This window comes from Leptinotarsa decemlineata, unplaced genomic scaffold (genome assembly GCF_025532065.1).
Source record: "Leptinotarsa decemlineata unplaced genomic scaffold, Ldec_3_MD MMD2_tig00000505_RagTag_RagTag, whole genome shotgun sequence".
Taxonomy (NCBI): domain Eukaryota; kingdom Metazoa; phylum Arthropoda; class Insecta; order Coleoptera; family Chrysomelidae; genus Leptinotarsa; species Leptinotarsa decemlineata.
In genome coordinates this window covers 10,678,559-10,706,154 of record NW_027412549.1, presented here as the reverse complement: position 1 = coordinate 10,706,154, position 27,596 = coordinate 10,678,559, and the positions used below count along the sequence as shown (strand labels likewise).

The 27,596-nt window shown below is 34.0% G+C and overlaps 1 protein-coding gene across 1 annotated transcript in view; it reads right to left on the bottom strand.

Annotated features, from left to right (window-relative positions):
* Nucleotides 1–27,596, bottom strand: part of Gfrl (Glial cell line-derived neurotrophic family receptor-like) — a 498,063-nt gene that overhangs the window by 134,091 nt on the left and 336,376 nt on the right. The window contains 2 exon segments of the mRNA XM_074173921.1: nt 10,655–10,768; nt 10,771–10,824. Of these exon segments, the coding sequence (XP_074030022.1) occupies nt 10,655–10,768; nt 10,771–10,824 (168 nt within the window).

The window sequence follows — 27,596 nt, the reverse complement described above, 5'->3', positions numbered from 1 at the left end:
GCCAGAAGAAACGAAAGGAGACTCCTAACAAACCAAGGTAAGCGACAAACAACTCCCTGAAGAAGGGAATAGCAAAGAGGCCTCAAAAACCTCTGAAAGGCCAGCAGAGAGCTCAGAAGGAAATACCGCTCCACGCAGTAATCCGCGGAATACCGGAGAACTTGGAGGAGGCAGACGTCGCGACCGATCTAGCCAAACAAGGCTATACAGTCCTAGAATGTCATCGAATGACATCCAGGCGTACGAAAGTGATCTTACCACTCTTCCTGGTGAAAGTACCAGAACAGAAAGGAAAAATATCTGCACTAAGAATGTGCGTAAACCTGATCGTGCGGGCGGAGCCACAGCGAATAAATAAAGAAGTAATATCCCAGTGCCACCGATGCCAGTTCTTCGGCCACGCACAGAACCGCGCGTTGCGTAAAATGCGGCGAGAATCACGATACAAGGGAGTGTCAGAGGCAGAGAGAAATGCCAGCCAAATGTGCGAACTGTTTGGGAGCGCACTCGGCAAGTTACAGGGGGTGAAAGATGTTCCCCAAACCCAGACACACACAACCAGCAGGAAATTGGCCTCGAAAAGCGGAGAGTCAGAGGCCTAGACAAGCGGAGAGTCAGAGGTCTAGACAGCAGCTGTTAGCCAGGAAGACGACTCCACCAAGAGCGAAAACAGATAGCAGCAACGACCTAATGAAAGTATTAGGAAACCTTTTGACAGATCAGCAGAAGGTGTATGCAAAGAGCCGGCAGAATACTACGAGATCAACAATGGACAATCTGTCTTCCAGACAGATTGTCCATTGACTAAACAGACAGACTAAACACCGAAGACACATCTTTGTTGGTTGGATGGATATTATATATATATATATATAATATATATATATATATATATATATATATATATATATATATATATATATATACAGTGTGTCAATTTGAAAACTTCCCACCCTCAATATCTCCCTTCCAGTACATAATATGAAAAAATGGTCAGACAGGTCAACTTTATTTGCAAGGGGACACTCTGAATGAATATTTTCAACCCTCGGGGTTCAACCCCCTAGGAGGGGTGGATGTTACCCTCAGAATTTCAAATGGAAAGGGGGGTCAAGTGGCACATCATTTTGAAGGGCATTCAATTCGCTTGCCGACGGTGCCCTCATTTATTATTTTCCGATCAGCAGTATCCGAAAATGTAGTTCTAAACTAATAGAAGTAATTAGAATTGGCCTATACTAAAATGCCTGGTTATCAAGTTAGTATGCAAAGAAATACAATTTATTGACTCTCTTATAAGTAAAACTTGTGATGACGGGTCAGCTTTTCAACTTTCCATCAGGGGTAAAATTAGACAAGCCTCAAAAAATTTACATTAATTAGTTATCTGATTTCGGTGACTTTCATTTGGGTTTATTATCGGATTTAAAACTCTTATCCCTTTTTTGTTACTTCTGCTATAAAAAGTATCGTTTTTTGAGCAAAAAAGGTGTTCATCGCATTCAAGCCATTTGGTAGTACTATCATTTCAGTTTCATTTGTTGAGCTGATCAGCGATACCTTAGAAAGTGTATAAATTGTAAGAATGGTTTAAACTATCCAAGACCGAATTGAAATAATTTTTATTTATGGAGAGGTGGGCAAGTGCGCACGAAGGGCGGCATCTCTTTTTAATGAAAGAAATCCAAATCTTAATATAAGTCACCGGTATGTGCTTGATTTGGTGACAAAGTTTTCCGAAACTGGTTCGGTGAAGAATAAAAAAAGGAATAACCCCAGAGTACTGAATGAGGATGCTCAAATTGAGGTGTTGGAACATTTGCTGCAGAGCCGACTAGCTCCTTACGATCAGTAGCAGAACAGACGGGAATGTCACACGAGACTGTAAGGAAAGCACTGAAAATGCACAAATTTCATCCATATAAAATGCAGATTCTCCATGAGCTCCATGAGGATGATTATGACAGAAGAATAGAATTCTGTGAAATCATGACTCTTCGAATCAATGCTTTACCTAATCTTCTGTTCAATATCTGTTTCAGTGATGAATGTTCATTTTTCCTGAATGGCAATGTTAATAGGCAAAATTGTCGCTATTGGAGTGACGAAAACCCTCACAATTTTCGAGAAGGACATACACAACACCCACAAAAAGTTAATGTTTGGGCTGGTATTCTTGGAAATGCCATTATCGGACCTTTATTTTTTGAAGAAAACTTGAATGGTGATCTGTACCTAGATATGCTTCAAGCACCTATCGATCCACTTATAACTCACGAGCTCGAAACTCAAATTGATGCACACGGTAATTTACTGTTGCAGGAAGATTTGTTACATTTCCAACAGGACGGTGCGCCACCTCATTATTTTCGCCCCGTCCGACAATGGTTGAACGAGCGATTCCGGGAGAGATGGATTGGCAGAAGGGGATCAATTGAGTGGCCACCGAGATCACCGGATTTGACTCCATTAGATTTTTTTCTTTGGGGATATCTCAAATCTGTCGTTTATAAAACACAGCCCACTGATATGGATGACCTCAAAGGACGAATTACAGCAGCATGCCGGTCAATTAGTGGTGAAGTTTTCCAAAATGTTCGAGAGGAGTTCGAAAACAGACTGTATTACTGTTTAGAGCAGAATGGACAACATTTTGAACATATTATCAGATAAAGCGTAACAAGATGGTTGAAATTTGTTTTTTGCAATTTAGTATTTTTTGTTTGCACTCGATGCGTATTTCGTTAACTAAGTAGTTCTACATTCCTCTCACATCCACGAATTCGAATATTACTCAAGGGTTGGAACGATGCTACCTAGTACGATGCTCACCTTTTCCAATAGTCCATTACAATCATTTGTTTTGAATACCAACCTGAATACCAAACATCTAGTGCGGGCGAGTTTTAATCATTTATTCTTATTCACTTCTAATCACCGTTCGTTTGAAACGTTATTGTTCAAAAACTGCTCATCAAAAACTAATGAAAAAGGTATCATTGGCAAGAGAATTGAATGCCCTTCAAAATGATGTGCCACTTGACCCCCCTTTCCATTTGAAATTCTGAGGGTAACATCCACCCCTCCTAGGGGGTTGAACCCCGAGGGTTGAAAATATTCATTCAGAGTGTCCCCCTTGCAAATAAAGTTGACCTGTCTGACCATTTTTTCATATTATGTACTGGAAGGGAGATATTGAGGGTGGGAAGTTTTCAAATTGACACACTGTATATATATATATATATATATATATATATATATATATATATATACATATACAAATATATATATATATATATATATATATAATATATATATATATATATATATATATATATATATATATATTTGTATGTTGTTTCTATCAATAAAATGAATTATTATTATTATCATCTGCATGAAGAATGCAGAAAACTCTTCGGAAGGGACCTCGAAAGCCATGCCCGCCAAAACAAGGCGAGCAAGGAATCGTCTACAGGGACCGAAAGAAAGCGGAAGCATTCATGGACAATTTTGAAAGGCAGTGTAGAGAGAACGACGTTCCGTTCACGGACGAAGTAGAAAAAATAGAGACACAGGTGAAAACGACGGTACGTAGAGTCAGAAGACAAAGAAGAGAACGCGCAACCCCTGGCACCAACATCTCCCGAGGAAGTGAAATATATCGTAAGACGTCTAGCTACTCGGAAAGCCCCAGGCCCAGACCAGATAGTAAACCGGGCTCTGAAAGTCCTACCAAGAAAGGGTATAGCAGCTATAACAAACATCATAAATGCTATACTCAGACTGCAGCACTTCCCGTACACGTTTAAGGAGGCTACGGTTATCCATATTCTGAAGCCAATGGAAATTCACCTATTCCCAGATAACCACAGGAGCTTACCCCTTTCTCAGCTTACCTCTTTCTCAGGCAAAGTGGCAGAACGTGTCATCCTGGAAGGATTATAGGACCAAACTAACGAACTAGGAATCCTACCACACGAACAGTTCGGTTTCATATCAGGACACTCGACAGAGTTGCAAGTACTGAGGGTAGGTAGTAGACTTTGCCACAGAAGGCTTCAACCTAGGCAAAAGATACAACATGATTGACATGATGGCCAAAATGATCAACTTTGGCTACACGAAACCAATGGTAAGATTAATTGAGTCTTTTCTAGCTGACAGGCGATGTCGCTGCAGAGTAGGACAAGAACTCTCAACGATGCGATTACTGTAAGCAGGGGCCCCACAAGGTGCAGTCCTTTCGCCACACCTTTTCTCGGTATACACAGCAGACATGCCCAAGCCGGAGAAAAACTTTAACAAGTTGGCACTATACTCGGACGACACAGCTCTGCTGGCGAAATCAACAGGCCAAGCGCACGTCACCAGATTCTTGCAGCAACAGGCAGGTAGATTAGAGGAATGAGCCAACCTGTGGTCAGGTTCACGTACAGCAGAGGATAGAAATGGCGAGATCTGCACGACAAAACCTATTACCAATAATAGGTCGAAGAAGCAACATGGGATTGAAAGTGAAGCTGCTGATGATACCGCTAATCCTGTATGCCTGCACTGCCTGGGGCCAGTGCGCAGCGACATATATAAGACAGATATAGTCGTTCATGAACGCGTGCGTAAGGGCCGCCATAAATGCTCCAAGATACGTACCGAATAGGTACATATTTCGGGATCTAGACCTAAACTTACACTACGTAGACGCATCCATGAGAAAACACGCAAAGGACATGTTTGACAGAATTTGATAAGTCACAGAACTCGATCTAACGATAAGTGACCTACATAACGCACCGAACAGGGATGACCCCAGATTCCGAGAGAGGGACAAACACAGGAGGCCACTGAAGTAGAACTGAAGACCACTTCCCGAGAGTCGCTGTCAGGCAGCTCCGGTAAGTATAATTTTGTAACAGATAACTAACACTTCCTTTTCAGGTCCAACGAGAAGCACTCGACCGCGACTTCTTTCAAAACAATAGTCCCTGGTTAGTTTTTGGGGACCCCATGCAAAAATTCAGTTAGGAAAGTCAAGATGAAACAATACAACAGATCAGAAAATAAAAGCACCTAGAGGCTGACTTTCGACCAACGGAGGTCAGATGTCGATCTGAAGTGCCCACCAGTAAGTTGACGACCGCTACGAAGGAGCGGGGGTGGATATGGACGAGATGGGATGTTCTGCACACATTAACCGTGTAGGGAAGATTTCAACTCAGGGCACTCAACCCGGGAGGTGACATGGTGATAGGATTTTAGTTTGTTAAATGAGGACCTTTCCGCTGATTGTAAATGTTAACCATTTCATCACATTCTGGTTTGTATGTATTGTAGGTAGTTGGGATTTTCCAGATGCATTCTATCCAATTAACTACCCGACAACGATCTTTCGACCATATTTCAGGACAGGAAATTGAAAAAAATTGGTAGATTCAATTAGTGGAGTGATACCATTTTGAAATTGATTCTGTTACTGTCCTTGCTCTATTGAAAACCACAGTATTTTGTTTTGGTATGAGGAAAGCGCTTTCACTAATAATTTGGATCTACTTCAGTTTTAACGTTGAGAAACAGTATTTTTTTTATTGGGAGAAAAATGTTTCTTATTCATTCTTTAGCTTTTTTAGGAAGTGATGCTTCCAACATATTCATGAATTTTCTATGAAGAATTGGAATGTTCGAAAGCAAAAACGGATTCGGATCATACACTAGTTGAATTTCACTGGATAACAACCTTCGATAATGGCATATGAATGCTAAACAGAAGGAAACGTTCATTTATTTTACGTCACATTCCATATTTCTTTAAAAATTTTCAATTACCGTCAGTTCATTCCAATTTCCTGGATATGTATGAATGAACAATCTCCACGAAGAACAAGGGTAGGCATTCTGAAATACTCTTATAAACCGTTATGCATATATTACGTTACATCTGACAAAGGAGAAATATGTCGTACAATATCAGAGAAAGAGTAATATATTCTCCTTCAGCTTCCTGAATTTTTCATCATAACAGACCCTGAAAAACCGATTGGACTTTTTGAAACGGATCTTTTTTGTGATTTATTATTCGAGAAGTCTTACTGAAGGAAGATGATGAACATTTTCTGAATCATTCAGTATAGGATGAACTATACTATATGAGTAAAGTTCATTTCTTGATGACACTATCTCAGTATGTGGAATGCGCGTTGATGAGTGAGCTTTAATTGGTATGTTGAAGCTGTGTTTGTGCTGGATCCACTCCATTTTTCACTTATTATGATTGTCTGATGACTGAGAATAACAATTACCTTGAGCAATGAATACAGTGATGAAAACAAGCAAAAAATTAAAAATTGAACAACGACGACGTTTCGATCGTTAACATGCACAATCGTCTTCGGATGATAACTGAATGTATCCACCGATATCCTCTTCCCTCTATCCGCATTACCAGTTCAGTGGGAGTTGACCGTTTTTCGATAGATCGAAGTTTTCCATATGTTGCGTATCTCTATGCTAGCTTGATTGAATGCATCGTTGAACGACATATATGCAGCTCCTTTGAACTTCCTTTCGAACCAGTATTCCTTTCTGTGATTGATCTCAGCTTGTTGTAATGTTGATGCTCTGCAATGCCCGATTTGCTGGTTTCTCCTTGCTGTATGTTTTTCTTTGTGTTCGGCAATGCAGACTTCCAACAGCATCCTAGTTTTACCAATATAGGATTTGCAGCACTCACAGGGTATACGAAAAATGCAATTTTTGTAATCACAGTCTTTGTTTGGTGGCCTGGTTTTCGTGAGGCTTCTACGGATGGTGTTTTTGGATCTGAAGCAGGTTCTTGTATTGCACTTGGACCAAATTCTTCTCATGTTTTTCGACAGTTCTCTGACGTAGAAAAAGGTAAGCACTGGTTATGACGGCTTCTATTCCTTGTGAGGATATTTCTGTCTTCCAGCCATAATCTGTTCCATCAACCCAGAGCACGAAAACATGATCCACCATGACAGAGCGCGAGAGCATGATCCACTAGATTCTTGATGATTCCCCATTTGGTAGATTGATGGTGGTTGGATTCGTGATTCAGATATTTTCCCGTGCGAGTGGGTTATTAGTATACGGATGTTTTTTACAAAATGTTAATCCTCTTCACAAATACGTCTAAGATTTGTAATTTGTTGTGTACCCCCTTCTCCATTGTGGAAATAATGAAAGCTTTCACGCTGTTGATGTGCTTCAGGAAGGTGTCTAGTTCTATATTTTCATTGTTCCATACTACGAAGGTGTCGTCAACGTATCTCAACCAGACTCGGGGCTCCTTTAACGGCCAGAGTTTCAAACCACTCTATATGTATGTTGGCTATAACTAGTGAAAGTATCAATCTCATTGGCGATCCTTCATCTTGCGAAAATAAACCATCTTCCAGTTAGACTTACTGGGATGCTGTGTACGGAATTGCTTTATATAACTGAACGATTTTCGATTTTATTTGATTTTTCAAATATTTCAAATTATACTATATCATATTCGACAATGGAAGTCCGAACTAGTAAAATTCATCATGAAAAATTGTCAACCACTTTAAAGCAAATGTGTTGTACATAGTTAGAGACTTCTTCAACTGGTACTATGAAACATATTTCTTCAAACTTTATTAGTTCATTGTCCCTTCCGTACCAACTCCTTTCATTGGGAAACATTTCTGTTTGATATTCGACAAAGTATAGGACAACATTTGTTGGATGTGAAGAAAATAGCTCTCTGTTATCAGTCTGCTAACGTCTCTGAGTGTTCAGAATACATCATTTCTATACATATCCAGACTAAGCGAGTAAACAGATCCCCCTATGTACACAGTTTGGTTTCTTTTGGTTTTGATAATGAACAATCTGAGTATGAAACCCTTCGATTATATTATATGTTCATATTCGAACAACTTTCCTCATGAAATATTATTCTATTACGCACACGATCGCTAACAAAATATAGCACTTGATGTTTTCCATTAGTTCCTCGTTGCTGAAGTTTACAAACTTATACTTTCTGTCAATGTTAAATGTATAAGTAGTTCTCATTTTCCTTATTGGTCAGATCATATAGTGTGCCATGACATCACAGTCCTTTATGAACTGTAATTTATTTAGGATACACTACAAAAACACACTTTTGTCTATTTTCCACTATATTTCCACTATACAAAATAAACAAGTCGTCAATCGAAGAAGTGAAATCAGCAAGTCGAGCAACACTGATGACAATGTGTTATGAATGATACGAGGGCTGACACTGGATATGATGTAAGTACTGACTATGGTAAGTACTGACCTCATGTGGTTACAGTGAATCATACACAGAATCTTCTTTCAGTTACCAATTTGAAAGAAAAGAGTTGTGTGGCGTTCCCGTAAACGACATCTGTGAATTTCATATACTTTGGATTACAAACTTGATGGAAAAAATGATTTTTGTGAACTCGATGTTTATGTGAAAGTAGTTATTTCGAAAGAGAAAGTGGAAAAAACTTTTGTGCATGTTTTATGTATTTTCATGAAGACTTTCCAGTGAAGTTTTTTTTCATAACTTTTTGTAGGTTTACCATACGGTTTTTTAAGATGGGCAAATAAAGAGATAGTTAGTTTTTTTCGAGAATACATATTTTTTTTCACAAATATTCGTGTTCATTCCACAGAAAATCTTCAAGCCGCTATCTAGGGTGGCTAAGGTTTCCATAAATGATACATTCTATTCGTAGGTGAGTATAATCTTACTTGGTCAGCTATAGAGCCTGTAGGGCGAATGGTCGCTACAAACGATGTTTGTGCTAGAAATTATTCTCATGTTGAATTTGTCGTCTAAATGAAGTCTTTTTTGTCTATCTACAGCGGGATATAGCTGTAATCAATAATCTGTGTAACTACTGAACAGATTTTGATAACTCTTTTACTATTCTTCCAAAAATACCTACGTTTTTCTCGACATTCAAGCAAGTAGTACTCGTTTTTGACCTTTAGACCTCGTGGCAAAAATTCATGATGCACTATGCCACCACAATCGGTTTTGGCAAGTCAGAGAGCCTCCACTGGGACCATTGAGCCTTAGTGTCGACGTCATGTCAATAAACCTATGTTTTTTCATCTATTACAACACGTTCCAGTGACTCTGCATCGTCGTTAACTTTTTTCAGTGACTTTCATTTCCCACTGTTTTTGTTCCGAGTTCAACAATTTTGGAACAGATTTTGCTGCCCCGCGTTTCTTACCAAAACATCCGAAAAAATTTCAAGACAAGAACCAATCGATATGTTGACATCATCAAGAACTCCTTTGATTGTGATCAGCTGATCGTTTTCAACCATGTATTTTTCTTTTTCATTGGTTGTTGATGTACTGGGGTTTTGAAGTCGTACGTTATATTCAACGTCTTCATAGTCATTTCGGAAACGCTTTTACCACTGATAAACTATTGTTTCACTTACAGAAAACTCACCATAGGTCTTCGTTAACATTTCATACACTTTCTTACACTTGATTTGATCTGTTATGCAAAATTTGATAAACATCCTTTGACTCATTTGTTTTAACAAACGAATAAATAAATCGTCGAGCAATTAAAAGACAAAGTAAATAATGGATACAGCTTGGCATTCATTCATCATATTTCTGGGGTATGCATACCAAAATAATAAAAAAAAACATCGGGCTCTCCAATACTGTGAAATTAAAAAAATACCGTTATTTATTTAACATATCTTGTATTTTTTTAGTTCATGAGAACGAAGTCGCAAAAAAGTTCAAATCAGCATTACATTATCATCGAATTTTCATTAGAAGAAATTCCCATTGCATGCAACATAATGAAAAAATATTTGTTATACACGTATTCACTTCAACACGTGTTATTGACACACAATATTTGACAATAATTTGAATCTCAGAGTACAGAACTATAGTTTTTTTGGAATATTGAAGTTTTTTGGAGGGTAGCAACGATAAAAGGATGAAAAAAATTCATTATCGATGAAATATTGAGAGCTTTGTCTGACAGAGATGACAAAATGACAGAACTCAAGATTACTTTGCAATATATGCAGAAGAATTCGAAAAATTAACGTTAAGAAGTAGAAAGATGTATAAGCCTTAATGTAACATTGAATTAATTCATGTTGCGAGCGTTGAAATGTGCCAAAGCAATATTTCATCTTTCAGGGTACATATTTCATATTCACTCTAACACATTATTGTGTGATTTTCATGGAACAGTTAACAAAACCACAAAACGTGTTTCGCTTTCTCAAATATTTCTATAACATTTTATAAATTTCTGTTTTCATCAACTGTGTTTATTATGTGCTAGGATAGGTTACAGTTTATACCTCCATCTTTTTATATTACAAAAAGAGATTTATGGAAAAACTTCATATCAATATTTACTGTATACTGCATGTATACATAATTACATATATAATGGTTGCTGTAACCTTGAAACAAACTTTTGCAAAAGTTGCTTTTTTTCCAATCTATAAGTGTTTTTCGGAACTAGAAATTGATATCTAACTTGAACTGTTCGACGCATTACAACGTATTTCAGTTTTCAATCCGTATACATATTCTCTCGCTCTCAAAATTTAACACTAAAGGCCATAACTCGACTTTGAGATGTACGAACCTTTCTTCATAACGAACACGCAAGGATGATCGAAAAGGAAGTCCCTGAAGGAATTGCAGTCGGGATCCACGTGAGGCTCTCGACAGAGACAAGTCGGCTTGAAGAAGGGAAAGCTTGTAGAGTACGAAGGGCTGCTTGGCATTTCGTTACGGTCACAGTCGAGCATGCCACTGAAACAGATACAAACTTTCAGAAGGGAAGGATTTATAGTAATCCAGCGAGGCGTTATTTCCAAGCTAATGTTCAAAGAATTTGCGTTTTTAAGACTTTTTGGCTATTCCACAGACCCCAAAACATTATGAACTTGTTGTAATAGTCATTCATGGAGCTTTGAACGAAATGTTTATTTAGAAATGTTAAATATATGTTTTGATTTCAGCGGGGATTTATTTCCTGAATGATGTAGAAAGAATTTGCGTTTTTAATACTTTTTGGTTATTTCATAAGTTCCAATAACGTTATGAAATTTTAATATAGTCATTTATGGAGCTTTGGGTATAATATTCATTTTTAAATGTTCAGTAGATGTTTTTATTTCGAAAATAACTCTTTATTGTTTGTGAAAGAAGGGGTTGACTGCTATTTTGATAGTTCATAAATGAAAAACTGCGTCTTTTTAATGAAATAAAGGATTTAGATAAGTCATAAAATTGTAAATTCTAATATGAACGAGTGTTTTTAGGATGCGGTCATATTAATTCCACTTTGACAATATATTGTAAAACAACAATCAGAGAAATATATGTTGACTGCTCATGCGAAGAAAATGTCACTTGACCCCGTTTGGCGTAACAGCAAAGATAACTTCTTTTAATAATTTGAGTACACACAAATAACTATTTTTGATGTATCAGTTGATGTATTTGAAGAAAAATTGACAACTGTCCAACCTCAATATTTTCCTTCCAGGAATAAATTGAAAAATCAGATTATTTTAGTTGCTCTCTACGATATGAGGGGTAAGCACACATATTCACTGTTCAAATCTAAGCACTACATGCTATATAATGAAATATCTGGGATATACTGTATCAGCAGACATCTAGTCTACTTTGCAATATGGCGAGATCTTTTGGGGGTTCTCTTATCACTTTGGAAGGAAATTTGTATCTGAAAAAAAGGTAATGAGAACAATGTGCCATGTACATCCAAGTACAACATGTAAACCATTATTCAATAATCTCCAAATACTAACTCTTCCATGTTTGTATATTCTTGAGCTGATTATGTACATTGAAAGAAACCAAAATGATTTTATTAGGAATGGGGACACTCAGATGTATGTTACTAGGAATAAAGAAAGACTTCGATAACCCTATGAAAGGTTATCAGTTTGTGAAAATTTACCAAAGCATATTGGTATCAAATGTTTCAATAAAATAAGAGATATAATAGATGTGAATCTGAAAGATATTCTATTCAGAAATGAATTTTTTGAAATTTCTTTCTAGAAAAAGTATTGTATGATGTTGTAGAATTTTATATTTTCTGATACCTTACTCTTGTGAAACTGACTACTATATATATATATATATATATATATATATATATATATATATATATATATATATATATATATATATATATATATATATATATATATATATATATATATATATATATATGAAGCGATGGGTAGTCTTGACTGACTAGTTAAGGAGAAATACGGAATAATGTTGGGGATGCAGTCAAAAATTGCTGGGCTGTTGTTTAAAGAATACTCTTTGTTATATGGTCGAGCTTTCAAGAATGTTTATTCCCTTTATCAAGACATCTACAATAAATTGATAACATTGAAGCAAAATTGTAAAACAATAGATAAAAAGTACTTACTAACTTGAGGTTATATTAAAAAGTCGAAAATTTCACTGAGAAACACAAAAAAGTCCTTTTCATTATGTAGAAAAGTGTCACACATTAAAATTTTTATGGTTTAAAAGAAAATATATATATAAACTTTATTCAGAAATAACATTTAGAGGATTTGAAATTTTAAATTTTATTTTAACGGCCATGCATGGCACTTGCTAGTGGCGTGGTAGCAACTAGAAAGAAAGGAAACAGGAAATATCTGCAAATTGATAATTGACATTATGACATTTGAAGTTTAAAATTTGAAAATTGACAATATAACTAAACCAGGATTACCAAAAGGTATACCAAACAACAGTGATTACACTAGCAGTCTCAAAAAGTATCTGAAAATGGATACAGTGCTGCCAAGTACTCATAAAAGAAGTGAGTAACAAGACTCAACACTACCTCCAAACTCACACACTATCTGTTACTTTGGGAACCTGGGGGAATCAGTTCCAATTTCAAGATATAATTATAAATCTTACTAAGATTGTTAATCTCAGTCTTTTTGTTCATATTGTTTGTATTCCTTTTGATAAAGAACATTTCTTTAAACAGCCGTTTCTGTAAACAGTTACAACGAACATCTGCAATTCACAGCTGAAGAGGAAGGTAACAACAGTTTACCATTCTTGGATATGCGAGTGTGCAGAAACACAGATAACGTTCTACGAACAAGATGGTACAGGAAACCATGCGCAAGCAACAGGTTACTGAACTACCATTCATACCATCCTACAAAGATGAAAATAAATTTAGTCCTCACCATGAAACACAGGGTGATCAATCTGACACATCCACTTTTCAAAGATGATTGTATAAAAGAACTAAAAGGTATTCTCCTTGAAAATTCATATCCTTGCAAACTTTTGAATAAATTACTTTTCAACTCTTTTTCCACAGTGACTACTGTTTCAAATAATTTAGTTAACCCCATAAATAATAATAATTTAAATTTATCAAACAGTGGAGATATACCTCCAACTTCATTATTTTTCAAAACCTTACCATATTTTCAGTCTTTAACACCCAAGCTCTTGAACGTTTTCAAGAGTGAAAATATTAAATTTGCTCAATACATTGTCACTACTACGAATAGTCTGTTTTCCAAAATTAAAACTCCTTTGAAAACCCTAGAAAAGTCTAATGTAGTATATGAAATTCCTTGTCATACATGTGATAAGACATATGTTGGTCAAACATCTAGAATTTTATCAGGACGTATAACGTCACATAAAAGTGATTGTAATATGAACAAAGCTACCTGTGCATTGGTTGAACATGTCATCAACACAAAACACACAATGAATTACACCGAAGTTAGAGTATTGTGTACTGAAAGTAATTTACAGAAACGGCTGTTTAAAGAAATGTTCTTTATCAAAAGGAATACAAACAATATGAACAAAAAGACTGAGATTAACAATCTTAGTAATATTTATAATTATATCTTGAAATTGGAACTGATTCCCCCAGGTTCCCAAAGTAACAGATAGTGTGTGAGTTTGGAGGTAGTGTTGAGTCTTGTTACTCACTTCTTTTATGAGCACTTGGCAGCACTGTATCCATTTTCAGATACTTTTTGAGACTGCTAGTGTAATCACTGTTGTTTGGTATACCTTTTGGTAATCCTGGTTTAGTTATATTGTCAATTTTCAAATTTTAAACTTCAAATGTCATAATGTCAATTATCAATTTGCAGATATTTCCTGTTTCCTTTCTTTCTAGTTGCTACCACGCCACTAGTAAGTGCCATGCATGGCCGTTAAAATAAAATTTAAAATTTCAAATCCTCTAAATGTTATTTCTGAATAAAGTTTATATATATATATTTTCTTTAAACCATAAAAATTTTAATGTGTGACACTTTTCTACATAATGAAAAGGACTTTTTTGTGTTTCTCAGTGAAATTTTCGACTTTTTAATATAACCTCAAGTTAGTAAGTACTTTTTATCTATTGTTTTACAATTTTGCTTCAATGTTATCAATTTATTGTAGATGTCTTGATAAAGGGAATAAACATTCTCGAAAGCTCGACCATATAACAAAGAGTATTCTTTAAACAACAGCCCAGCAATTTTTGACTGCATCCCCAACATTATTCCGTATTTCTATATATATATATATATATATATATATATACACACATATATATATATATATAATATATATATAATATATATATATATATATAATATATATAATATATATATATATATATATATATATATATAATATATATATATATATTATATATATATATATATATATATATATAATATAAATATATATAATATATATATATATATATATATGTATATGTATATATGTATATATGTATATGTCTTCGGGTGATGACTGTCATCACCCGAAGACGATTGTAGATACCAACAATCGAAACGTCGTGAACTAACGTGACTTGGAATCTCCACACTTTTTTATTTATTTTTTTTATTATTTTCTTTTTGCATTCCTTTAATTTTTTATTCATTCAATTATTATATTTTTACTTGTAGGTTATTTCACTATCATTTCATTTCAGGTTTATTGTTGCTTAATATAATTGTTATTTTCAACTATTCTTTTTTAATTATTCTTTTTTACTTGTTTCAGGGATTTCAAATCATTTCATATAGTAGACAATGGAAGTCCGAACTAGTGAAATTCGATGATAAAGTTGAACCTGAGAGTGACATTAAGGATTCAATGCTGAAGTTGAACCTAAGACATGCCTCATCAGAATATCATTATTATAGAAGTATTTCCTTCGGAACATCTTCCAAACGGGACAAAGAAGTAACATAATCATAAAATACTTTGGCAGAAAATGTGAAAGAGAAAAAAATCCAAAATCAGGTTTGTTCATCAATTCCATATTATTGTTACTTTTCTTGCATAGAAGAAGTGCCACTGTTGATTTGAAAAGAAAACTATTTTCAGTAGGTACTTAAATGGGTGTTATAGGCTGAAACAAGGCTTCCTACATAAAAAAATATTCTAATTCAAAAACTAAACACAGCGCCCAGACAGTATCCACCGAGAATCATGATTTTTAGCAGAAGAAAACCAAAATACCTTCTTCCAATTTTTACATGTAAAACTAGTTCATACAAAAAATGTAAATCTTTATAATTCATATTGCTTTTCCATTCAACTTTTCCCAATAGAAGGTCTTATTTCAAAGGTAAACATTTTCCATCCCTATAATACACCCCATTCTATTCTGTGGATCGACTTTAATTCATTTTCCCTCTTATGAGCACAATATTTTCCACTCTTCCTAACGATTTTTATCCTGTTGATGATTCTTTTCTTTCTTGCGTTTCATATCTATAATAAATGTTATTCTTCAAATTTTTGAAAAAATATAATTGTTTCTTGAGATAAATGGAAAGATCATACTGCTCAGACTCATTACAATAAATTGATGGATGAAACGGTCACTACGTGGTAGGAAATCATTACATTTTCTTCAGAGAAATATATGGTGTTGAGATACATGTTGTCAGAGATCCAGCTGAGAGTAAAGGGCAAATTATTGGGAAATTTATCGATACTTATTATATGAAAATCACTAATATAATTCTGAAAGTGAAAGCTCATTCTATTTGATATGAACAAGATGAGGTAGACTTCAGAAATCAGTATAAGTTATTTTCTGATGATTTCAACTTAGTTAGTGAAACGCTGGTTGAAAAAAGTGTTATACACTTCTTTTATGTGAAATGGAAATTTGTATTGAATTCATTACAATCCAGAGGTTCCTACTCCACCTGTCGGTATGTTTTATTTTGCGAATAAGGGTTGGATAAAATACAATCAGCAAGCTCATCAATCATTTTTTTCCGAAGAATTACAAAATTAGCATTATTATGAATAAACATCCATTCCAGTGAAGATACAAATATCATCATTTATCCATCATACCATACACCATTTTTTCAACTATACTCCTTGCTAGAAGTTCCTGAATCGAAACGTATTGTTATCCACTGCTTCCTATCAACTATACACCATGACAAAGGCTTTCAACGCTCTGGGCTCTGAAACGTTTTGAAGTTTTACGAATATAAAACATCCCATATTGATGAAACATCTTGCGAATACAATTTCATGAATGTTTACCCCGTTTTTAGGTATACAATGGACTTGAAAGTTTACTTACCATATAATGGATTCCTATTACAAAGAGATATACGTATATCTCGTATATTTCATACGGTTGTTGTTTTTATTTTGATAGAAAATATAGAGTTAAAAATGAGAGTATTCATTATCTGAAAAATAATTTTCTGTAGAGGACTCAATATTTCCTTTGTTTTTCAAGCGGTTTAATTTACCTTGCCCTGTGTATTTGTTTAAGTCAAATTCAGTAATTGAACTTCATTCCCGTTCCTGTTGACAGATTGATCTGGAATTTGATACACACATTTAGTTCTGATGACAACATTATATTATTAATTCTTTATAATTGTGAATTCAAGATGGCCATATATTCAAAATGACGGATTGCATATTTTTCCACAACTACCTCAATATGGGTATCAAATGACATGGCTTGAATAGTAGAATAGTAGTACACTTTTTCAAATATGCAAATTCAAGCTACAAAATGGCGGATTACATATTTTTCCACAACTACCTCAATATGGGCATCAAATGAAATGGCTTGAATAGTAGAATAGTATTACACTTTTCAAAATATGCAAATTCAAGCTACAAAATGGCGGATTACATATTTTTCCACAAACTACCTCAATATGGGCATCAAATGACATGGCTTGAATAGTAGAATAGTATTACACTTTTCAAAATATGCAAATTCAAGCTACAAAATGGCGGATTACATATTTTTCCACAACTACCTCAATATGGGTATCAAATGACATGGCTTGAATAGTAGAATAGTATTACACTTTTCAAAATATGCAAATTCAAGCTACAAAATGGCGGATTACATATTTTTCCACAACTACCTCAATATGGGTATCAAATAAAAAACAAGGCTTGACTAGTAGAATAGTAGTAAACTTTTGAAAATATGTAAATTCAAGCTACAAAATGGCGGACTACATATTTTTCCACGACTACCTCAATAAGGGTATCAAATGACAAGACTTGACTAGTAGAATAGTAGTACACTTTTGAAAATATGCAAATTCAAGCTACAATATGACGGATAACATATTTTTCCACGACTACCTCAATACGGATATCAAATGACAAGACTTGACTGGTAGAATAGTAGTACACTTTTGGAAATATGCAAATTCACACTACAAAATGGCGGATTACATATTTTTCCACAACTACCTCAATATGGGTATCAAATGACAAACAAGGCTTGACTAGTAGAATAGTAGTACACTGTTCAAAATATGCAAATTCAAGCTAGAAAATGGCGGATCACATATTTTTACACAACTACCTCAATATGGGTATCAAATGACAAGACTTGACTGGTAGAATAGTAGTACACTTTTGAATATATGTAAATTTGAGCTACAAAATGGCGGATTACATATTTTTCCACGACTACCTCAATATGGGTATCAAATGACATGGCTTGAATAGTAGAATAGTATTACACTTTTCAAAATATGCAAATTCAAGCTACAAAATGGCGGATTACATATTTTTCCACAACTACCTCAATATGGGTATCAAATAACAAACAAGGCTTGACTAGTAGAATAGTAGTAAACTTTTGAAAATATGTACATTCAAGCTACAAAAAGGCGGACTACATATTTTTCCACGACTACCCCAATAAGGGTATCAAATGACAAGACTTGACTAGTAGAATAGTAGTACACTTTTGAAAATATGCAAATTCAAGCTACAAAATGGGGGATAACATATTTTTCCACGACTACCTCAATACGGATATCAAATGACAAGACTTGACTGGTAGAATAGTAGTACACTTTTGAAAATATGCAAATTCACACCACAAAATGGCGGATTACATATTTTTCCACAACTACCTCAATATGGGTATCAAATGACAAGACTTTACTAGTAGAATAGTAGTACACTTTTGAAAATATGCAAATTTAAGCTACAAAAAGGTGGATAACATATTTTTCCACAACTACCTCGATATGGATATCAGATGACAAGACTTGACTGGTAGAATAGCAGTACACTTTTGAAAATATGCAAATTCAAGCTACAAAATTGCGGATTACATATTTTTCCACAACTACCTCAATATGGGTATCAAATGACAAACAAGGCTTGACTAGTAGAATAGTAGTACACTTTTCAAAATATGCAAATTCAAGCTAGAAAATGGCGGATCACATATTTTTACACAACTACCTCAATATGGGTATCAAATGACAAGACTTGACTGGTAGAATAGTAGTACACTTTTGAAAATATGCAAATTCAAGCTAAAAAATGGCGGATAACGTATTTTTCCACAACTACCTCAATATGGGTATCAAATGACATGGCTTGACTAGTAGAATAGTAGTAAACTTTTGAATATATGTAAATTTGAGCTACAAAATGGCGGATTACATATTTTTCCACAACTACCTCAATATGGATATCAAATGACAAGACTTGACTGGTAGAATAGCAGTACACTTCTGAAAATATGCAAATTCACACTACAAAATGGCGGATTACGTATTTTTCCCCAACTACCTCAATATAGGTATCAAATGACAAGACTTTACTAGTAGAATAGTAGTACACTTTTGAAAATATGCAAATTGAAGCTACAAAAAGGTGGATAACATATTTTTCCACAACTACCTCAATATGGATATCAGATGACAAGACTTGACTGGTAGAATAGCAGTACACTTTTGAAAATATGCAAATTCAAGGTACAAAATTGCGGATTACATATTTTTCCACGACTACCTCAATATGGGTATCAAATGACAAACAAGGCTTGACTAGTAGAATAGTAGTACACTTTTCAAAATATGCAAATTCAAGCTAGAAAATGGCGGATCACATATTTTTACACAACTACCTCAATATGGGTATCAAATGACAAGACTTGACTAGTAGAATAGTAGTACACTTTTGAAAATGTGCAAATTCAAGCTGAAAAATGGCGGATAACGTATTTTTCCACAACTACCTCAATATGGGTATTGAATGATAAACAAGGCTTGACCACTAGAATAGTAGTATACTTTTGAAAATATGCAAATTCAAGCTACAAAATGGCGGATTACATATTTTTCCACGACTACCTCAATATGGGTATCAAATGACAAGACTTGACTAGTAAAATAGTAGTAAACTTTTGAAAATATGTAAATTCAAGCTACAAAATGGCGGACTACATATTTTTCCACGACTACCTCAATAAGGGTATCAAATGACAAGACTTGACTAGTAGAATAGTAGTTCACTTTTGAAAATATGCAAATTCACATTACAAAATGGCGGATTACATATTTTTCCACAACTACCTCAGTATGGGTATCAAATGACTGGTAGAACAGTAGTACACTCTGAAAACGATGCTAATCAAGATGAGAGCAGCTACGAAATGGCGAATTACATATCACATTGTGATACTGAGATACTAAATGCCCTTAACGAATTGAGAAGAATTGAGTAATAAAATTGGAAACTGAATATAATTCGAATTTTGGTATGAAAAACGGTTTTATTGAAAACAAAACATGAAAATAATGTAAATAATGTACTTGAAGCTACAAAATGATTTGGAAGGTCCCAGGTAGCAGTCATCATATCACTCTCCTCGGCAATTTACGCTATTGATCAGATAATGAATTAGAAAATCGTTATGTGTAGTGTTTACATATTCACTCAGGTTACGCTACGCCCAATGATTTCTTTTCAACTGATCAATACCGTAGATTGCTGAGGAGAGCAGTGTGATGACTGCTATCTAGGACCATTCGAAATATTTTTTAGTTTTTAGTGCATTATCAACATCACGTTTACTTATTTTTTTCAATAAAACCGTTCAACATAAGATTTTTTAAAATTATTTTATTTGGGTATGTAACAATCTGAAAAATGAATAAGGCCTAATCAATAGAGAATATGCTGAAGTGTGTGAGAGGTTCACCCCAAAATGTTACTGTGTCATATAAACCACTGTAGAGTCAGTAGATTTTCGTATGTATGAATTTTGCCTACAAATTGAAAAAATCAAGCATTCATACTTAGTTCTGTTTTCGACGTTTCGGAAAACAGTCTTTCAAAACCAGAAATTCACTTGCCTCAAATTGTGAATAGCTTTTTTTTTGATATACGTAAAAAAATAACCAGATGTCATATGCTATAGTCTAGATGAATATATACGCATTCTGTAGAAAACATTAGTTGAATTTTCATTTTTCTCACAAAATATTTATTCCGATTGTGGAAGGTTATATACCCAAAAGAACAGTGAGAAGATGGTATTAATAATGTGAATTCAGTTCTGATAAATGATAATAGAAAGATGTATCGTATGAATCACATTGTTAATACTTGATTATTTGGATTATGAAAAATATGGAAATGAAAGATTTCACTAGTTCATGTACTTTTGGAATAACTACTTCAGAGAAAAATGTTCACAGTTTATTATAAATTCGAAGCAGTTAGTTCGACGAATGTGTAATTGAATGTATGATGAATTCAAAGTTTCAATTTTTACACCTTCAAACAGATGAAAGAAGGGAGTACTTTTCGTTGTGAAATTCTTGACCTGCAGCCAATAAGTGAAATCTGAGTTTGATTAAATTAGTTCAAAGAATTCAAAATTCAAGAAGTTATATCACCGACTTGATACATATGTAAAATTTTATAATATTGTTTGTCATAGAAGCAAGAATTTTTTCGGGATTGAAAATGAAACTTAATATAATACAAGCTCGGATACGCATAAAAGAGAGTAGGTATGGATTTTAGAATTATTTTTCAAAATTAGTTTGAGAAAACTATAAAACTCATTCAGATAGGTATGAAGAAAAAAATGTAGAATTAACCTAAAAAATATTTATTGTACATGAACTTTTCTTTCTGAGGAACTCCTAATAAACTCCTGTTTATTGAAATATAGAAATTTGAAGTCATAATTTTTTTTCGAAGCAATTTTTTCTTTGAAGTTGTACCAATCTTCTGTGATATATGATAAAAATATTATTATTTTGATTAATATAAGATTTTGTTTCATGACCATTTAATTTTATTGGAGATGAGTGTGTTTCTCTTATGAAACACATATTTTGAAGACTTATCGTGGAAAATAACAAAATTCTTACCAACTATGCAGTGGGACTTGTTGAAAAAACTGTGTCATGAAACGAAAATATACCCACTCGGATTGTCACGTGAGAAACTTTCAAACGAATATCTGCAACATTCCCATTTTACCATTTTGAGAAAAAAAAAAAGAAATTGCCCTATATTCGAAGGGACAAAGAAGAAATAGGTTATCTGTCGGCGTTCATGGATATCCTGTGAAATATTGATTTGTAAAAAGCGCCGATCGTACACTTGATTTAAACCCCGATGTTCGGGAATGTAACGGATCGGAATTCTCGATTCCATGTTGGAAGGTCGGATTTGTTGTTAGGTCAGAGGTGATCTATTGTCGATAAAGGCATTTGATCCTCTTTTAATACATCATGACAGAATATGTTATGGAAAGAAAATCGTTTCAGAACTTCTGAAATACAGTAGTTATTCTATGTGGGCCAAATTCCGTTGAAAGTAAAAAAAACAATCTACAGTATATTGACGAAACAGGTACATATAAGAACTTAACAAAAAATAAATAATAATTGTATAAAATAACTTTCCCTCAGTTATTTGGAAGGTGCGATTTTGATCTATCCTTTTCATGAAAGTGGACGTGATTCCTAACACTCACAAGCTATTTTGGTGAAATTGGTGACACGTGTGAGTCGTATTTGTGCCACGCGCCAGTATACGGGTGTCTGCAATATGTTGTATGATGCCCTATGTAAGTAGTCCCACTGTGATTTAAAAGTGCATATAGATTATAACAACTGCTGCATAATTGTCCATATCCAATCCTACTAGAGGAAATTCGATGATATCATTCAATTTGCCTCCAACATGTCGGTTTTTCATTTCTATCCAAAGTTTCTTCTCTTGTAAACGAATTCGAGCATTGCCACAAGGTTACTGATGAGTGTCCACAGTATGTGCATTTCATCGTGGATTTCAATTAACCAACAAAATTATCTACAATCTCAAAGTTATGCATCCTCAAATATGTGAGCCATGACTCTTATGCATTTTCGCTGTCACTCAATTTTTCGTCAATCTCCGTTGAAAGTGATTTAGGTTTCTCAATAATTATATTAACGTCTTCATGTAATCCTTATAAAAGATAACGAAGAAACTCCTGGGCGTCTTGATGGGAATTACCCATGAATCGAGGAGCAAAACTTTGAATCTGATTTTTTGAGGAGGCTGTATTTACTACTTTATCGAATGAATCTTCTGACCACAACTCCTTGATGACTTCTGCAAACGCTTTGACTAAAGCACCCTCCATACTAGAAATACTAGTGTTGATATCTTTCATGAATTCATCTTTTTTCAAATAATTCAATGACCATCTTGTAATTGATAAACATTGGATTACGCTGTTCATGAAACAAGTGTTACCAATATTTTTTGAACCATTCAACCCAAGGGTTTTGACTAAAGAATTTATCACTGAACAATTGGAAGTATCTTCGAAACCTAGTTTAGAATTTTGCTGAGAGACAGTATTTTTTCCATTTGCTTTTGTTTTGATTCCATTAAGTGGTTTGTTATTACACCTCTTTCATTATAAAGTTTTGTATTCAGGAAACATGTAAATTTCATCAAGTTTTTTGGAATCATGAAGAGTACCGAAAAGCGAAGCCGCATTTCCTCTTTGGATGGCTAAACTAATTTTTTGAATGAGAAAAGATGTGTCTCTTGATTCGTGGGTTTCATCGGTTACTTTTTTTCCAATTTCATTGATGAAAGATAAGGCTTCCGAGCCAAAAACACCAGAAGTTTCAACAGCTATTGGGTGAAAGATATAATTATTTCTCTAATTCTGATATTCCCGTAGTTTGGAACTTTTTCCTAAAGAGGCAGCAGCACCGGCTTTCGCAGGAGTAGCAAGAAGATGGCAATCTGCTAATGTATCTACACAAGGAAAGTCCCTAACAACAGATTCCCCATTTTTCCATGGAACAAGTGTCATACCATCTGGCTGTTTTCCGTCGTTTCGACTTGTGCCTATATGGGTTCTTAAATCGCAGGAATTTTTGCTGAAGTTGATAGTGATGGTGTGAAATCAGTCGAATGAAAACTATTTCAAAAGGTGGAAGTGGAACAGCTGGTATGGAATGAATATAAAACAAAAATTTCCATCAATCGTCACAACTGCAATACTTTTTACGACGCGTATTTCACTAAGCAAGTTGGCATCTTTAGGATATGAAGTAAACTCAAGTTTACTCCAGTCCTGGGATGGTAATCATTAGCATACGAGATATCATCGTGTGGTGAATCAGAGATTATGCTAATATTGAATTTCAATGAGACAATGTGAATATCTCATAATTGAACAAGGATATCAAGAAAATTAAAAAAATAGTTTGGTTTGTGAACTTATTAGTTTTTTACATTTACAGTCATCTACTGATGCTCGTCATTCTGGCAATACCCGCTGCATATTCTGGATTTAATTTCAATCGTCCATGAATTGTTTGCTTCCGGTGATCCAGTTTCTCACATACATTGAATTATTTGCGACTCGTAAATAACTGGTAATGTAGCCTCGTAATGTAGCCCTGAATTTTTCAGGTGTTGTCTGAATTGGACGTTTACCATGTAGATATTCTGGGCCCATCCGTGCTGTTATGATGTACTCTTGCTATTTTCTGATTTCATTGGGAAAATAGTACTATTGCCCATGTGGAAATGACTAGCTCTTGAGTCTGTGCGGAAAAAGGTGCGGTTTGACTTTCAATTTTTATTTTTCTCATCCATTTTTTACGTTATTATTCTGATCAGTAACATAATATAAAGGTTTACCCCAGGGTTTGATGCATTGAACCTTAAATCTCCTGATCGTTATCCTATCTCTCAGAACCATCAAGGAACCAACGATTTTCTTCTTTTCACTTCTTTGATATGCGATCCGGGAATCCCGCACTAGATCTAGGATCTAGATGTTCGAAAAATATGTTCAAAATATGTTTTTTTTCGTTAACCAGCTATCGCACCCCTACGCACGACAACCCTCAGAAGTCGAAACTTGTGCGAGCTAAGGACTAACAAGTTCTTAACTTTTAATGTGTGATTCCTAACACGGGTTAGACGAGAGCAAGTGGTCTTACTTTTCAATGTGTGATTTCTAATGGTTTATATATTGTTTAATTTATGTGTATTCGTATATGTACATTTTATAACCTTATAATGATTGTTCATTGTTTATAATAATTTCAATATTTTTTGAGATCAACATTGTTGAATTCATTAAGTTTCACTAGTTTTGTCAATGAGAATTTCTTGGACAATAAAGCATGATTGATTGATTAAAAAGAAACAGAAAGATGTTTGAACATATCTTGAAATAAGAAAATGAAATTTCGACTTCAACTTTCATAAAACTAAACCAACACAACTGCAACCTGCAAGGGGTTGATTGAGTATTTGATTTGATGGGGAATATCATCGTACCATCGTATTCAATTATCACATTTTATGTGACTAAAATTGGTAAAGGTAATAAATTATCTTCAAAGGAGTAGCATATACAATCGCGAACTTTTCTGTAGACATGTATCAGAACAACAATATGTAGTGAATTGTTTTATCATATCTTTTATGGAAGAAGTTTATGGAAGTTTATGGAAGAAGTTGTAGGGCTGAAGAGTTCTCAAATTGACAACCTGCATTCATATACATGCCATTATACATGACATGATACATACACACGTGTATTAAAGTTAGCAGACTAGTCAAAAAATAAATGATCTACAAATAAATTGTTCAGATAATGTATAGTTGAAAAACAAACCGAACACTACTGACTACTGACTATATATATATATATATATATATATATATATATATATATATATATATATATATATATATATATATATATATATATATATATATATATATATATTGTTTCTTCATTGATTCCAGTGGCGCATTTGCTTTTTCAGCTGCAGGAAAACCCGGAAAAACCTGCAGCACCACATCATCTGAAGATCTTGATCTTAAAATATATATATATATATATATATATACCGTCATTAGATTTTTCATGTATATGATTCCTCTCAAATTATATATTTCGTGAGTGAGCTGGCGGAGTTGCTTTGTAACATATAGGGTATGTTCGTCCCATCTCATATGCTGATCCACAATTACACCAAGATATTTTTCATTTCGATTATTTTTTTATCGAAGGGCAATCATATTCTTCTCCTTGTCGACATTACGGGGTATGTATTTTGAGAACATTATCAATCGGTTAATCGTTTTTGAGAATCGTATAACAAACGAATTTGTTTTTATGCAGATTCTAACTGAGGAGATTGTAGTTCAGCCATATGTGGATATCCTTCAAAGCATTTGCTGCTGTTTGATGAACTTATTAATAAAAATGATAATAATGTAATTTTTTTTCGAAATACGTATAAAATACCACATGATAGAAACAAGGAGGCGGTATTCAACTTAATTTCTCTTGTTGCCATACTTGTTGCCCTTCCAGAAAAAAATAATCGATGTTTTTTTTTGCATATGGAAAAAAAGGTTATCAACTAATTTTATAAAACCAATACTATTTATGTGAACTGGAATTAAAATCGGCCCCAATACTGTGCCTTGTGGAACACCAATCACGATTTTATTCGAAGAACTGAGTTCATTGCCAATTTTAACGGTATGTTTTCTGTGCGATAAATAATTTTACAGAATGTTCAACGCTGGACCACGAATACCGTACCTATATCGTTTGTCCATTAGTTCGTTATGTGCTACCTTGTCGAAGCTTCAGCTAAGTCTAGGAAAACTGCAAGGCACTCATCAAAATTTTCCAACGTGTCAGTTACTGTTTTTGTGAAATAAATGACAGCTTTTTCAGTGTTCCGGTTACTGATGAAACCAAATTGTTTTTTTGTTATCATATGATGAAATTCGAAAAATTCGACTAATCGATTTTGTAAGGTATGCTTAAAAATTTTGGCAAAATTATTCATTACAGAGATGGGTCGGTAATTCTGAAATTTATTTTTACTCCCTGCTTTATGAACTGAAGTTACTGATTGCTTCCATTGGACTAGAATATTACCCGTCTTGGATATTTCAATTATAATATTCACTAAGGTATTTACAATGTATTAATAAATAATTTTCATCAGCTTCGCTGGTATCACGTCAAGCTCTGAAGCACAATCACACATTCATCTTGTCACCAGTCATTCTATTTTTTTTTTAATTCCAATTGTATTACTGAACTGATTAAGAATCGTGTACATGAGAAATGAACATGATGAATATTCTTGAATGAAATAATACAGCTACTGGATACCTACATTATAAAAAACAAACGAAACTAAATTCACAATGAATTTTCGAAGTGTAATCTATAGACAATTACCTTATCAGACATCAAATTAGTTACTAACATTTTTTAGCATATATGGTTTGTTCGAGTTCCAACTCGATTTTGTAATAATAGAGAGAAAGCGATTGTTATGCTATTGTAGAGCAATAAATTTATTTTAAAAATTCCCGATGATTTTGAATTTTATTCATTCCACACAAAAACTTGAATATGAGGCTCTCAAATTGACAAATTGATAAAAGAATTTATTTATTCACAGTAAATGAATAGTATCAATCTCCAATAGTTATTATGAAATGGAATTTTCATTTTCGCATAAATTTGTATCATGGTTTCTCCAGTTTCATGAATATAATATGAAATATCCTAATGTTAATTTATTCGCAAGAAAAAATTTGTACTATTTCGTGAGAAAAAGCTGATTTTCTGAACCTACATCTTATTCAGTTGAAATATACTGAAAGTTATAATATATACGAATTGGAGCGGT